The following is a 17216-nucleotide window of genomic DNA, read 5'->3' as shown; positions in this document are numbered from 1 at the left end:
CATAACTTATTTGTAAAAAGAAATAACTTTCTAAAATTATGACAAAAAATTATATTATTTATAAAAAGTGTTATGAAAGTTATTGGACATTTTATAATTTTTTTGTAAAGGTTATATATTATAAATTTTATATTATTTTTACTTAATTTACATATTATAAAAAGGGTTATAACCTAGCATACTTCTTTTTCCAAATTAAGCTTATATAAGTTTTTATTATTAAAGCTACAAATTACTTGTACTGTGAACCAAAATATTAAATTGTAGATGTTAATTATGCAAATAGAAAAAGTTTTTTTGCATCATATAGGGTGTAATACCATTTGAGAGAATGAAGCTAGACACAAATACTAGAGATGGCTCATGAATGGACCTGATCATGAGTTGGGCTACTCGTTCAGGCTTGAAGGCTTGCTCGAAAAGTGGGAGAGTTTCGGCAAAAATATAGGCCCGAAAAATGGGCGTGGACAAAAACATAAGCCTGTTTTCTAAACGAGTTGGGCCTCGGGCAAGATTATTTTAGCCTAGCTTGACTTGGCTCAAATTTGACTAAAAATTTTTTGTACTGTTGTTTAATTGTAACACTCATTACCCAACCCAATCACCGGGTCTGAGCTACAGAATGCTACACTAGTTATTGGAGCAACCACAGTTAAATAAATATCCAATTCATGTTAATATACATTTAAATGCAAACAAGATAGACATATGATATAATATACAATCAATTCGTGGACTTACATAGGCTTAAGAATACTCTTATCCTAGTCCGCACACGAATTAGGACCAAATTATAAAGTTTTTAAAAATTCCTAAACTGATGTCGCAACTTCATCATTTCCTCGTCACAATTTGTCCATCTCAATATGACACGCCGCGATGAGAGTCTTTGAGATGACGATGTTGCGACATCAAGAGCTTGAGGATGTGATGTTGCCCCTATTTTTGGCAAAATACACATTTGGTACCTAATTCAATGAATTCCAACCCATTTTCTAAGTATTTCAAAACATTATATCAAAATAAAGCCATTAAGCCACACTAATGACAACCAATTCAAGCACATAACTATCTAAATCAACCATTCACTATGATACAATCTAGTTATTCAACATTTAAGCATATTCACTTTTCAAATCAATTATCCATGTTCAAAACACTTCCATCACTAACTAATATTCTCAATATGCAATTTAAGCACTAAGCAATTTACTAAGCTTAATATGAACTAATCAAATTAATCACCAAGCCATGTAACATACTTAACATTCAATTAACCATTTCTAAATCATTAACCAATCTATCTATTTCAAATCATTCAATTAGACTTGAGCATGATTACTGGAGAAAAGGTCTCATTATAATCAATACCTTCTTTTTGTGTCTAGCCTTTCCCTACAAGTCTAACTTTGTGTGTTTCCACTTTCCCTTTCTCATTTCTCTTCTTCTTGTAGATCCACTTACACCTTATGGGTTAAATCCCAATCGGTAAGTCTACAAGTTCCCACATCGTATTGGATTTCATTGAATCCATCTCGGCATCCATTGCTTGTTTCCAGAGCTTGAAATCAACGTCCTGCATAGCCTCCTCATAAGTGAGTGGATCATTATTCTCATGATTGACTTTTGTATTATAAATACTACCATCATAGATGAAGAAGTCCGGTTTCTTAAGAACTCTCCCACTACTATGGATTCTCCTATGCCGTTGATTGTTTGCAGGTCTTTCTACAACTTTCTCGAGAATTGAACTCGATGATTATTCTAACTCTCCTGAAAGTTCCTTGAGTACTGGAAACACGAAAATATACACATTTTTCATGCCCTTTTTTTAACTCAAATTCATACAATTTCGGTAAAATTCTTGTCGAAAAATATATAATTATTATAAAATAATTAAATTGTATTAAATTATTAACATGTTAAATTTTAATTAATTTTATAATAAATTTTGATTGATTTTGATCATTTTCGACAGATTCGCACAAAGGGCGAAAAACAACTCGACAGACACTAGTAAAAGCACAAAACTGAGAAGCAATTTTGAAGCATTAAGGAAAATTTATTTTTCAACTTAAGATGGTCAAAATTATGTGTATTAATTCATAATATAATTAATTTTAATTTTAATCCAATTTAATTTGGGTTAAATAAATTGTTGTTAATTAATTATGAAAAGGGGCTTAGTTGAGCTGAACTGAGAAAACCAATTTAATCGAGCACTGGGCAGCCCAAAATCATCCCACATGCTAACCCAATCATATTGTTTAGCTAATTGTTTGGCTTGCAAAATGGCCCTTGAAAACTCCTTCAATTTGCATTCAAACCCTTCCACTATTCACACCTTTCAAGATTTACCCTTACCTAAAAATAACATGTTTGAAATCTTCAAACATGCCACATGTGTGGCCGGCCATGGGGGGAGTCTTTGACAGCTGATTTTGGCTACTTTTAGCAGCCTTCTCAACCTATAAATACCCACTTGGCTGTTCACTTAAAACACATCTCAAAACCATTCATTCTTCACTTCTCTCTCACTTTTCTCTCTTCATTGTTCTTCATTTTCTTCCCCATTCCCTTGCCGATTTCACCTATTGAAAAAGAGTCATTCAACCACCATTTGGAGTAGCATTCAAGTGTTCGTGGAAGCCTCAGTTCAACAAGAACAAGTAGAGAAGGAGGAGCGGAGCAAACTAATCAAGCCTCGGAGAAACACCGGATTTGATTCTTGTTCCCTATCTTTTTAATTTTGTTGTTGTTATGATGAACATGTCTATAAATATATGTGATGTTGACATGTTTAATTTAATTAATATGGCTTAAATTTAATCCGTGTTAGGTTGATTGCATTTCTTCTACTTGAGTTATTAAAATTTTGTTTGTGTTCTTATAGGTCTCGATAAGATGTTTGATTAAGTAAAATCATGACTAAGTTATTCTTGCATTACAATTGTAAGGTAACTAATGAATTAATTATTTAAACGGATTGAAATTGTAATTAATTGACACAATACTTAATCAGTGCATGTTTAATCATCTAAGGTAGCTGTGGATTAAATTAGCAACGATATCTAACGATACATTAGCCTTGCATAACTTGCAAGATTATTGTGATTAAACTGTTTCAAGGTAGAAATGTAGTGTTACCTCACGTAATCTTTTATGTGCTTATGATATTGAATTAATTGTTTGAATTGACATAGAGATATGTACAAGAGATTATTTTAATTTCATAAGTATGTATGTGCATTAACACATTTGCTTATTAAAATTTGTTTAATCAGTTGAATTGACATAAAGATATAGTCAAGAGATAAATGGATTTTGGTAGGTAAGTATGTTCATAAGTTAGAAAATTACCGAGTTGCCGTGAATTTATTCGTAATAAAGCATGAACATGAGTTTAATAATTCTAAGTTAAGAAATGTAATTAATCTAACACAATTATGTCATCTTGATTAAAATCATCTTTCAAATCGTGCATTGGAACTTTTATTTTATTTTATTTTTATTTATTTTAGTTAGTTAAAATGCTAGTTTTTAATCACCTCCTCAAATGAAAATATTTTTCTTCACCAAAGTGTTTTAAATTGCATTCATAAATAATTCTTTTCACAGTCCCTGTGGGTACGATAACTCGACATTTACTTGTCACTTTATCACTTGTTGTGATTGTGTATACTTGCATTTCTGTCGTTCCAAGTACCACTTTACTTCAAGGCTTAAAGTTATCTTTGTAGCTTTCCTCTAGAAATATAGCATGAGTAGAAACTTTAATCGTATTGTCTTTTGGATTGTAAAATAATCCTCCTTTTATTCCTTTTGGATGTCCTACAAACATGCACAATTCTAGCTGTGCATCAAAGTTCTTTGCATCCTTATCCAGAATGTGTGCTAGTCAACCCTATATTCTAAAGTGATTTAGAGCGGGTTTCTTTCCATGCCACAGTTGATAAGGTGTTTTACAAGAAGAATTGGTTGGCACATCATTCAGAATATAGCAAGCCATTTGTATCGCATATTCCCAGAAGGAAGTAAGAAGTTGTGAATAACTTAACATTGAACGAACCATGTCAAGTAAGGTTCTATTCCTTCTTTCAACTACGCCATTCTGCTGTTGAGTGCTCGAAGCAGTCAATTGGGATAAAATCTCATTTTTATGAGGTATTCTAAGAACTCATTGGACAAATATTCCCCAGCTCGATTAGACCGAAGATTCTTTATGAATAAACCTAATTGCTTTTCCACTTTCACACAAAAGTCTTGAAATTTATCAAAGGTTTCGCTTTTACGGTGCATTAGATACATATATCCATATATAAGAATAGTGGTCGATAAAAGTCACGTAATAATTGTAACTTCCTTGGGCACTGATGCTCATGGGATGACATACATCAGTATGCATAAGTTTTAAAGGTTGGTTGGCCTTTATACCTTTCGTATTAGAAGACCTCTTAGTCATTTTACCTTCTGAGCAAGATTCACATTGTGGAAGACTAACTTCCTTAAGCATACTTAAGGGACAATCTTTCACGAGTCTAATGATTTTTTCTTGGTTAATATGACCAAGTTTTAAGTGCCATAGGTACCCCTCATTAGAGTGAGAAGTTTTAAGCTTTTTATTCACTATTTGAGTTTAAAGCATCGAGTAGGTAATTGGTTTGATAAAGTAGAGATTGTTTTCCATCCATCCATTATAGATGAAAGAACGATTTCCATGGATAGCAATCCCTTTATTGAATGTCACGATATAACCGTCATAAAATAAACATGCTACAGAAATTAAATTCATCTTAAAATGAGGTACATAAAATACACTTTTTAAAAATAATCTTATTAAAATTATCAAAGTGTAAAGTAACTTCTCCCACTACATTGGCTAAAACATAGCTCTCATCTCTGGTTTGCAACGAGAGGCTCTTGTCATGCAGACTTCTCGTTTCACTGAACCCTTGTAAAGAAACACACACATGATTAGTGACTCCAGAATCTATAACCCATTTGTCAATTGATTCTTCCACTAAGCAAGCTTCAACCACAAAGAGTTCCATACCTTTACCCTTTTCGGCTAGGTAATCCAAATACTCGCAATTTGATTTGAAATGCCCTTTCCTGTTGCATAAGAAGCATTTCATCTTTTTAGAATATTTTGACTTTTTAGCCTTCTTCCTATCCACACGAGGTGGAATCAAAGACTTAGTCAATTTTTTCTTTCCCTTAGCTTTCTATTTCCCCTTAGAGGATGAGGGGCCCACAACTAAGTTTTCCTCAGGATTCTCCTGAACCAACTTACCACCATTCGACATCAACTCATAGGATTGCAATTCCTTTATGAGCCGAGTCAAGGTAAGCTCCTTGTTCCCCAAGTTGTAAGCGGCCCTAAAACCAGCAAACTAATTGGTTAAGGATTTGAACACTATTTCAATTTGCGTGTTCATGTCTAGCTCAGCCCCATTGTCTTCCGCTTCCACAAAGAATCTCATAAGCTTAAACATATGTTTTTGACCGGAGTGCATGTTTTCTATTGAGAATTCATCAAATTTGTAATAGCGGATTGTCGAGCCAATGCAACTTGGCCTCCGAGCAAATCCTCTAAATTTTTCATGAACTCTTTGGTAGTACGGAAATTCTCGTGTTGCTTTTGCAACATACTACTTATGCTCGCCAACAAATAACATCGAGTAATCAAGTCAGAATCTCTCTAGCGATTTCTCGCTTTGAGCTGAGCTTAAGGAGGACACGTTTTGTCAAGAACGAATTTTTGTTTTTCACAGCTGAAAACTATCAGCAAGTTCCATTTCCATTCTCGAAAGTTATCCCAATTTAATTTATTATCAGTAAGAATGCTAATAAGAGGAGTAAAAGACATATTTGAATTGAAAAAAATAAAGATTTTACTAATTACTATCTTTGTATTGAGCAAATATTTTTCATTTCAGCAACATATCAAGAATGCAGTATGATGCATGCGTCTTGTATTAAAACCTTGAATTTTTTTTTCTATTGCACAATCATTCTCACACCCATTAACCATGTCGACTTGGGGTCCCATGATTAACTAGCAAGAACATGAATTACATACAATTAGTTCGTGAATCTTAATTCTCAATACTCCACATGAACTAATGGTCGTTTAACGTTTGGCCATCATCTCTAGCTTAAATATATTTTCTTGGGAAACTATTTAATAAGAGATGACCTTGAGTGAGTAACCATTGACTCAACATCTATCATGAACATGCTTTCATTTGTGAGTCATCTTGGGACAATCTCTCTGAAAGTCATGCATGACTAGTTGTCCTTAAAAGAAAATCTCATCTAGTGAACCTACATGAAAAAGTTTACCTTAGGTGCGGCCAAGGTAGGAACCGACTTGAAACTTTATCATGCTATCACTTAAGGATCATCAATGGAGACCGTAGGTCTTGTTCAAGGACCTTTTCCTACTCAATATTTTAAAAACAACTAAGATTTTTTTATCAGAATGATCATACAATAGTCCTAGTGGCATTCTTACCTAATCTAAATGACATGCTTCTAATATATGCATGGCATGCTATGACAATAATATCTATTCACAAGAATCAATCAATCTTAAAACAAATAATTTTGATTCTCCACAGTTTTTCTTTTAAGGGAAAAAGCAAAGAGGTGAATATAGACCGTGAACCAGGTAGGGTCCCATGAAAAGGATGTGAGTCAAATTTGACTGCTTAAAAACTAAACCTTTCCTAGCTAGAGCCAATCTTAGACATGCACCTTCTCATTACCACACTTCTCACAGTTATCGAATAACTTAAAGATGTGAATAAAACAGTACAACACATGTATTTTCTCATTACCACACAGCTTATTTTTAATCGATCAACTATGGATCATCTCATATATATATATCAAAATTATAATATTAATATTATAAACAATTATTAAGCAGATATATAATGGGATATAGGTAATTAAAATAAAATTGCCAACCAAGGTTACCATGGTTCTATTTCTAAAAAATAAATGGAAAAATAAAATTACAAAATTTTTCACCTCAAGTCATTCCTTGGGTCTTCAACTGTCATCACATCTTTTCCTCATCATGGACTCCTTTTGAAAAAAAATTACATTTCAGTTCTATGTCCGTTTCTGACTCATAAGAATTCTATGAATTTTTTTAAAAAATAGCCCTATGCGGAGATGATAGTTCACGGTCTATTTTCTAAGAATCACAACCACGGAAAAAAAATTATGTAACAAATATATAATATCACATCCGTTCCCATATATAACTCAAAACATGCATAGGATGCAAAAACAATTATATAAAAATATATAATATCGCATCTATTCTTATATATAACTCAAAACATGCATAAGATCTAAAAATGTCACTTTCTATGTAATCAAATCATTCAAGAAGAGAAATTTATTTTGATTATCTATTTATACTTATAGATAGGGTTTAGGGTTTTAAGGTTTATGGTTTAGGGTTTAGGGTATGCATAAGATCTAAAAAATGTCACTTTCTATGTAATCAAATCATTCAAGAAGAAAAAATTATTTTGATTATCTGTTTATACTTATAGATAGAACATAACCTGGTTCATGGTACCAATTTTTTGAAGAATGAGTTTGGAAAACGCAGCGGAAAATAAATTTAGGGAAAATCCAGAGTTTTAAAATTTTTTACAAAACAAGATCTTGGTTGTGATATCTAAAGTAATAAACACTTAATCAAAATTGTACATTTTCGATTCATCTAGGATGAGCGAAGCGCTTCGACCAAGTAGTCTTCTTCGCTATCCTTAATATTATGTCTACTGAGTGTGGGCTCGCTTCGAATCAGAAAATTTTTCACAAAAATTACCAGTGGGGTAATTTTGTAATTTTTCTAAACTTTTGGGTCAAGTTGTAAATCAGAAAATATCTCTAGAAGTTTTTTAGAATAATCTCTTCAGATAATTTTCTTCCTACAACTTTCTCTTGAATTCAAGTGTTTGTAAATAATGAGTGAAGACTCTCTTTATATAATGAGAGTTTAGAGAGTTCAACTATGATTAAACTTAATCACTTTAATATTAAAATAATAAAATACTATTAAGCTAAGCATAATTAAATTTAATATTAAAATATTAGAATAATATTATTTTGGAATAATTAATCTGAAATCAAATTCTCTGATAGAGTCCCAGTAGGAGTGTAACTCTTCTACTTCTCAACCACCAACGACCAACCGCTGCTGACTGCCAAATGCCGCCATCGCAGCCACTGGCACCGTCATGTTCGGTGATGCAGGTGCGACATCCTTATGCACCTCGAGGCGGTTCGACTGTTGCCTGTTCGATCTGGGTCAATGACAACCTGATCGGCCTGGTCTAGCCACCAATTGGACTGTTGGCCTAGTTTCACATACTGGGCTTGGTTCAACCATTTTTTGGTCTTTGTCTCGATTTTAGGCTCCCGGGCCCAATTTACGACCTCAGATCCAATTTTCAAGTTCAATTACCCATTGGGCCAATTGTCTGACTTGAAAATTAACTTCCAAAAATATCATATTAATTTTAATTGATTTGATTAATTTTATTTTACTTGATCAAAATTAATTTTGCAAAAAATCACCTAGATTTTCCAAATTAATTTTTCAAGAAAATTCTTTAATCAAATTCTCTAGTTGAACAATTCTCACGATCACCTAATTTAATTCCAAATCAAATAAATCGACTCAATTAAATTATTCCCAAAGTCATAGAATTTTCTTCTGATTTAAATGCAACCCGATCGAGCTTTTGCTGAGCATGCGGAGGGACCAATCAAACATATACAATTAGACTCTAGTGATTGCAATTATGTCCAGAAGTATCGTTCCAATAATTCACAATTTCTTAATCATGGAGTCAGTCCACAAGAAGTACCATGAGTGAAAACTCCTTATTGTATACTCTTTACGAAAGCAATTCATCCAACTGTTTTGTCAAATGACCTCGTCATATGTGTGTTACCCTTATATGATATCCTTGATTCCTTTGAGTTAAATCCGTTCACTCAATACAATCTTATTTTATGTCATTGTCACCATTGTGTATTCTTAATGATTAATATGATCACTTTTAATAAATGACTGTGATAAATTGCTTGTTTGAGAACGAGCAACCCGTGGCCACGTTATATATTTATCAATACACACAATGCCAATGAGAGGATATCATTAACTGTTTAATTGAGCTATGAATTCCACTATTGCTAGTAAATCCATTCCATACACAAATTATATACCAAACATACCAACTATGGGCTCAATCATCTTTAGAGCATAAGCCTCCACTTATATCAAAGCACATGAGTTGCATATGCCTAGTCAGTGACTAACTCAGGATTTAGGTAAATCACACCATGAAAGTCAAAAATGAATTAATTCACAAATAGATTCAGAATTAATTCATCTTGGGTTTAGTCCAATGTATCATATTACCAATGAATACATTTATGTCTCTACTCGTGGAGTCAACTGCTCTGATAGCCAAGACTAGCCATCTCCCTAATTGGAATTGTAGACGACATAATAACCCTTTTCAGTATTTGAATCAAATGCTCACTTTGATTATTTTACGAGATTACAAACTCATTTAGATTATCTACTAAAGTAAGTTTTCTTTCTCGCAATGTAAATGTACTTTACAATGCCACTTATCTTCAGTTTGAACTTTAGACAATCAATGAGCTAATATTTTCTTGTCACAATTTCTCTATGCATGAAAAATATAAAAGACATAAATACCAAAGACATAATAGTGAAATTTGAAATTAAATTTATTTATTTATTAATCGTTCAAATAAATAGAAAATAATTACATGTTTACTACAATATGGACACGTTTCCCAGCAATAACTACCGTCTCAATGATAGTGTGTGCTTCATGCTAATTCCGCACGATGAGATCCACAAGTTGACAATCTGCAAGGAAAATAAAAAACTAGGGTAAGCATTTAGAACACTTAGTAAGTTCATAAAGGAAAAACCACACTTACCTTAAACATTTAAAACATTTTATCAATAATCATTTTTGGCATTCAAAATGGTTATCCTTGGTACACAATGGAACAACTAAACACATATCAACATTTCCAAGTAAGCATGTTAGTCACATTTGAGTATCATGAGTAATAGTACCAACATTAGAGAATTCACAAGTTATATGTCAACTATATGCATATGCTACTTCATTTCCATTTCATTTTGAAAATTCTTACTTCAATTTAATCGAATATCAGCTGATGGAACTATAGTTAAATGGACTTGGATACACGAGAATCAATTGCTCACACAAGCTGGCAACATATCAGGGTTGCCCACACAAGTTGACATTTTAACAAAGTTGCTCACACAAGCTAACATTGCATCGAGGTTACCTTTCTGGGCTAAAATTATGATACATATAACTCGAGAATATGCAACAGATGCTAGACCTCGTAATAACCTGTAAAATCCTTGATAAAATGCGTGTAAAACCCTAATGGCATACCATACCTATCCTCACCTTTGTTGGATTGCCGGCACCCCTATGGCGCAGCGAAAAATAAAAATCCGGTGATCCTAACCAAGGATCCATGTGTGAGGATGAATCGGGGTGATAAAGGTTACGAAATTACCGAATGTTTATTTTGAGTAAACAACAACGTCTCAACAACGTGTAGTCAGATCTACAATCGAACCAAGCCGCAATCATCGAGACCCCGACCTCTATGTAATCCACACAGTTGACTATGAATGGAAGGAATCAGAAATCCCCAAAACAGTTTTGAGAGTGATTTTTCTTTGACGGCTGCTAGTCTCAAAACAAAGAAAAATGTGATTTTTATATATATTTTTATTTTAGGGTTTTTTAGGAATTAAATAAATATAATAATATTTTAAACCGAAAATTATAATTACATTAATTATAATATAATTTTGGTAAACCATATATTTATTTGAATTCATATGCTAACCAAATTCATGTCCTCATTGTGCGTACAACAACCTTGTACATAATGTGTTGGAAATTTGATTACCGAATTAAATTAATTCTATAATTAATTTATTTCAAGCGACCCCCAAAAACAATACCAACTATGGTTTATTCCGTTCATTTCAACTATAGGGTGTGACCCTGTAGGTTCCTGTAAAGTTAGCAGTAATACTAGAACGATTCAATGTTACAAACAATGAGTGGCATCTAGCAATGCATCATTGCTACCTAAGTCACAAGAGATCATGATTCGACATAACCTTTTTATGATTAACCTTTTATGCAATAATCCTTAAGTCCTTTATCTCTGGATTGGACACAAGTCATGGAATAGTCACACTTACATAGTCCATTCCATGTTCCTTGATATCTTAAGCAGACTACGATATACAAATAAGTATGACATCTCATATCAACTTATTTGAGCATGGCCTTGCATTTCTAGTCTCACTTAATCAAGTGGCCTAAGATATTACTCCCATTATGTAGGAGGGACTTATTCTATATCGACCAACCATATCCCTTTACATCGATTGTGGTATATCCAACATCAACATTTATAGAACAGCTAGTTACGGTGTAAGTTTGACTGTATCAAAATATACTACTCACGATGTTAGGATTATGATGATCTCAAGTCTGAGGATCATATACACATTAATCACTATGAGTAATGTCGTGACAATTACGTAATAATCCAAGAAACATACTTATAATGGCTCAGTTCAATATGTTGTTCTCTAACACACATATTCATGCATCCATTCTGACATTCCATATCAATGACAACTCTTTATCATCAATCAACTACATGTTAGTCTTAATGCATTATCGTTGCCCTATCCAACAATAATACTTGACTAAGAATCTTTTAAGAATAATCATATTATTCTTAGGACATTATTATAAAATAGTTTATTTATACACACAGAAAAGAAACTGAAATAATAATGGTAACGCCTTATATTAATAAACATGATTAATCAAGTATGTTATTACAACCATCTCATGATTGATCTTTGGGCACACTCTAACAACTTTTACTAAGTTCATACGAGCATCATTTATATAGATCATTACAGATACTTGTATCGGGTTAAAATTTCATTTACAAGTCTTGTAACAATCAATTTTCATATTTACATGAGTATTCAATTCATCCAATTGAAGCCATATATGCCAAATTCTCTAACTTTTACTTAAATATAACAAATAGGTATAATCCAACACAAATAATATATAACATAAAATAGGATAAGTTCCATATGAAGTTACTTTTTCAAAATATGAAAAGTGGATACTTTAGGACTAATCCGTAATTTTAGCTTTTCCTCGATCAACTCCAATTCGATCCAATTCTTGATTTAAATAATCATTTTATATCATCAATCAATACCAAATATGTCCATACTATGCTATGATATGCATGGACCTATAGCACTCGATTTTTTATATCCCTAAAATTTTAAATTTTATTTAATTTAGTCTCTAAACTCGAGTTAGTCATAACTTTCAATTCCTAGCTTCATATTAAAATCCAATTTCATATATTCTCATTAAAGACCTTATACTTTCTATTTCTAGCATAATTTCATAACAAGTTTTACATTATCCAATTTTGACCCTAATGTAACAAATTTAACAAACAAGTTAAATTGACTTTACAATCTAGTCCTTTTATAATCCAAACTTAAAATCTATCAATTTCAAGCCTAATTCTTCAAGAAATCAATAATGAAAACTTTTTAAAACTTTAACAATTTTGCAAATTGGTACATAGGCTAGCTAAATCAAACTCCCATGACCCTAAATTCATAAAAAATACAAGAAAATGACCTGAATTTACCTTAGATTTAAGGGCCAAATGCCATGGGATTTTTCTCTAGATTTTCTTCTCTTATTGGACAACAATGGAGAAAATAAGGAAGATGACATAATATTTTCTCCAATAACTTCATATATATATATGATGATGATTAGGGACTAATTAATCTAGTTTAATTTAGGTTAATATGACATAATTATACTAATTTATTTATTAGCTTAATTTAATGTAATGACATCATCATCCACTAACACTAACTATAAAATAGTCTAATTATCATTTTGGACCTTTAACTAATTGCTATTTAAGTCCTTAAGCCTTTGGTCAATTAAAAATCTATAGCGATTGGACTTTTACGATTTAGTCCCTGAGCCTTAATTAACTATTAATTTGGCAAAATTACCAGACCAAACTTTAATATGCTTTTATACTATCCTTGTAAATTTTAATAATTAATATTTACTGATTCGGTTTATGAAAATGGGGTTCTGAAACTGTATTTTTCGGTACCATTAAAAATCAGGCCGTTACATTACTGTTGCTTACTGTTGTTATGTTGTTGTTTTGTTGCTATTATGTTGCTGTTTTGCTACCATTTCGCTATTATATTACTACTATTTTGTTGTTGTTTTGGATATTGTATAACTCTTCTTTTATTGTTAATTTTTCTACTATTTTAGAGGTATTTCTTACTAAATTGCAACTATGTTAGTGTTATTTAAGTATAAAGATTTTTTAATGTATTTTCAATTTGTTGTGAGATATTTATTTTAATGTTTTTAGTGAATTGGATGTATTATATTTTTTAAATTTATTTTTATATAAAAATAATCTAAAAAAATTAATATGGGCCGAATCAGACTCAAGTTTAACATTTTCTATCTGGGCCTGACTTGGGCAAAATTTTAAACCCATTTTTTGTGTCGGACATAGCAAATAGGCCTAAATTTTGCATTGACCCGATCCAACCCATGTTCAGGTCTACTCGCAAACTCTTTTATTTAAGACATTCAAGGCTTCAAAATGTGGTTGAAAGGACATTTATTGTTCTAAAAAATATTTTTCATATTAACGTCACCTTAGTATAATATAAAAAAATAAGGTTGGATCGTACTAGCATATTGCATACTCCATAGCTTCATTCATAGGTGGACTTGGGATTATCTATATTTCGAAGAGTACATAGAAGAAAGAAACCTTGATAATCTTAATGATACAAATTATAATTAAATGATGATGAATTCATTAAGGACCAACATTTGATGAAAATGAGCTTATGTTAAGTATTAAAGAGGAATAACTCAACAAATATGAAACACTAGAACAATTAGATAAAATTGCATATGGTGTTAATTTTTCTTACTATTTTTATTAGTAATAGTATTATCAACTATTTTTTGGATTAACATAATGCACATGATGATTTGGTTTTAATTTTTTATCATGCTAATATTTTTATAGTATTCAATATTTTTAAAATATAAATTATGTAATAGCGTAATGACAATTTATACTACCAAATATAACATAAAAATTATAAATTTATGTAATTATAAAAGAGTGTAATTAGTAATTTTATTTTATTCAATTATTCTATGCTTTCGAAATAGAACCTAAATAAGTTTTGAAAGAGAGTGAATTGTGGGAATTAAATGGTGAAAATTGAAATAGTGTAATTAAAATAAATAAGTTTAATCCTATGTAATATAAGGAATAAGGATATTAAAAGAGGGAAATTAGAAAGGAATATAAATATTAAAAGAGGGAAATTGGAGATGTATATAGCGTAAGAATATATGGAAATTAATATAAATATCCATTTTTAGGAAAGAATTATGTCCACAGATTTATTACTAATTATTGCACTCAATAAATTTCAATTAATTAAGAATAATTAAATTTACTTATTTGTCAAAATTTTATTGATGACACATGGCATTACTTAGAATTCGTGTAACGTTCCTAATTTGCACCTAAACTCCCTTGCATTTTTATATATAAAAATGGCACTTTCCTTGCATCAACTTAAGCGGGTGACAACATGACGTATGATACCATTTTTGCTAGAAGCTTTAGCCGCTATGACCAAAAGAAGTTAGGATATGGAGCATTTCTTGGTTGTTTGCTTATTGCATTGAGCTTCTGCATTGTCTTCAAGCCTTATTTGGGTTCTCTTCCAGTTCGTAAGTAGCCCATTTGTTCTTATTTTTCTACGTTAGTCGTTTAATCTTGTTTATGTTCTTTAGTCAATGTAGCATGTTTGTTTTGCAGTGAATATGAGGATGCCAGTGGATGTTGGTCTCAAGATGTTACGGATTACGAATTCATACAGCTTCGAGAAGCTAAGGGGCGATGATATAAGAAGTTCTATGGCAACAATTGTGAACGAAACAAGCAGTTCTGAGATTGAAATGGTGGAAAGTGATACAACCGGTACTAAAGAAACAATAAGCAATGGCAACGCAATTAGAAGCTCTACGACCACGGTGATCAACAATAAAAACATCACTCAGAAAAAGGAGATGAAGACACTTTGCCATGTAGAGGAAAGAACCGAATTTTGTGAGATGTATGGAGATATAAGAGTTGATGGAAAAACTTCTACAGTTTTCATGGCTGCTGATACCATGCTAGAAAGTGGCTCGTGGGTTATCCGTCCTTATTCCCGAAGAGGAGACGAACAGGCATTTAAACGTGTAACAAAATGGTTTATAAAATCAGTGGTCGATGCCTATGAAACACCAACTCAATGCGATCAAAGGCACAATGTTCCAGCCATTATATTTTCCACTGCAGGATATGCTGGAAACAATTTCCATGACTACACCGACATCGTGCTTCCTCTATATTTAACTTCTCGACAGTTCGATGGAGAAGTGAAGTTTCTCATTACCGATAAAAAACCATGGTGGATTAAAAAGTTTCGAAATATATTACAGAAGCTTTCTAGATATGAGTTGGTCGACATTGATAAAGAAGTAAATGTTCATTGTTTCACAAGTGTGACGGTTGGCCTGAAGCGTTATCCACAAGAGCTGAAGATTGATTCTTCAAAATCACCTTATTCCATGAAAGACTTCAGGAAGTTTTTAAGGAGTGCTTATTCCTTGAAAAAAGAAAACGCCATCAACATGAGGGATAATGGTGGGAAGGAAAGGCCTAGGCTTTTCATTCTTTCAAGAAAGAATACCCGAGCTTTTACAAACACCAACGCCATTGTCGGAATGGCAACAAGGTTAGGCTTCGAAGTAGTGGTAACGGAGGTAGATTCGCACGTAGCAAAAGTTGCAGAAATGGTGAATTCATGTGACGTAATGATGGGAGTCCATGGAGCGGGGTTGACCAACATGATTTTTCTTCCGGAGAATGCAATTTTAATACAAGTTATTCCCATTGGAGGGTTCGAATGGCTGGCCAAAACCGACTTCGGAGAGCCATCCAAGGACATGAACCTAAGGTACATAGGATATCAGATTAAAACGGAAGAGAGTACCTTGATACAACAATATCCACCAGATCATGAGGTATTGAACGATCCATATGCTATACAGAGACGGGGTTGGCATGAATTCAAGTCCATATATTTGCAGAAACAGAATGTCAACCTTGATGTGGATAGGTTTAGGATCACTTTGTTAAGAGCACTTGACCTCTTACATCAGTAAATATTGTTCTTCTCATAGAATTATTCATTTTCTTCCTTCTTTTAGTTGATTACCTTTTGTTGTCTCAAATATATTTCAATTTGTTATTAAAGAATTTTTGGTAAGCCAATAAAATTTTATTAATAAAAGGTCCCAAAACACGATTACAATATCAAAGAATACCAATTGAAAGAAATGTACCATCCAAAAACTAACTAAAGACCAAATCAATGATCCGCTTGGTTACAAACTTAAGAAAAAGAAAGAGAAATTCAAGAAAGAGGATTGAATTTCTGTGTGAAAGAAAAATATTACGTTTTAATTTACATTGGATTACATAGCCTATTTTTAGTAGAAGCTAGATACAAAAATAAAGAAAGATGTGATATGATATTGCGCTAATAAATTAGATACAAATAAGGAAATATATTATATAAATTAATTATGCAAGATATCACATTAACATTCCCCTCAAGCTCAAGGTGGTGCTGTGGACTGAAGCCTAAGTTTAGAAACTAAGTCTTGAAATCTAGTTGGAAGGTGGGTTTTTGAGAAAATGTTTGCAATCTAAGTGAGCTGATGAGGAGACAGAAGCAAGGTGTCAAGTGCCCTGAGTAACATGATGTCGTACAAAATGATAGTCAATCTGTCTGCGTTTTGTACGTTCATGAAACACATCATTATGAGTGATCTAAATTGCACAATGACATAGGCGTCAACCACTAATGAAGACATTAGCGCATATGATCTCCG

The 17216-nt window shown here is 32.2% G+C and overlaps 1 protein-coding gene across 1 annotated transcript; it reads left to right on the top strand.

The window, feature by feature from the left end:
• The first annotated feature begins 14860 nt into the window (after positions 1-14860).
• LOC105797856 (beta-1,2-xylosyltransferase XYXT1) lies at positions 14861-16511 on the top strand. The gene is made up of 2 exons (XM_012627755.1): positions 14861-15002; positions 15091-16511. Exons 1-2 carry the CDS (start codon positions 14861-14863, stop codon positions 16482-16484), a joined length of 1536 nt encoding a protein of 511 aa, XP_012483209.1. The 3' UTR covers positions 16485-16511.
• Positions 16512-17216: the final 705 nt, after the last annotated feature.

Source organism: Gossypium raimondii, chromosome 9 (assembly GCF_025698545.1).
Source record: "Gossypium raimondii isolate GPD5lz chromosome 9, ASM2569854v1, whole genome shotgun sequence".
Taxonomy (NCBI): Eukaryota; Viridiplantae; Streptophyta; class Magnoliopsida; order Malvales; family Malvaceae; genus Gossypium; species Gossypium raimondii.
This window is presented reverse-complemented; position numbering and strand designations above follow the sequence as displayed.

What these genes read in the sequence shown, in the direction of transcription:
- LOC105797856 (XM_012627755.1), top strand. Translation starts at nt 14,861, where the DNA reads ATGACGTATGATACCATTTTTGCTAGAAGCTTTAGCCGCTATGACCAA. An exon ending in TTTGGGTTCTCTTCCAGTTC is followed by an intron (nt 15,003 to 15,090) that starts GTAAGTAGCCCA and finishes TTTGTTTTGCAG; the next exon opens with TGAATATGAGGATGCCAGTG.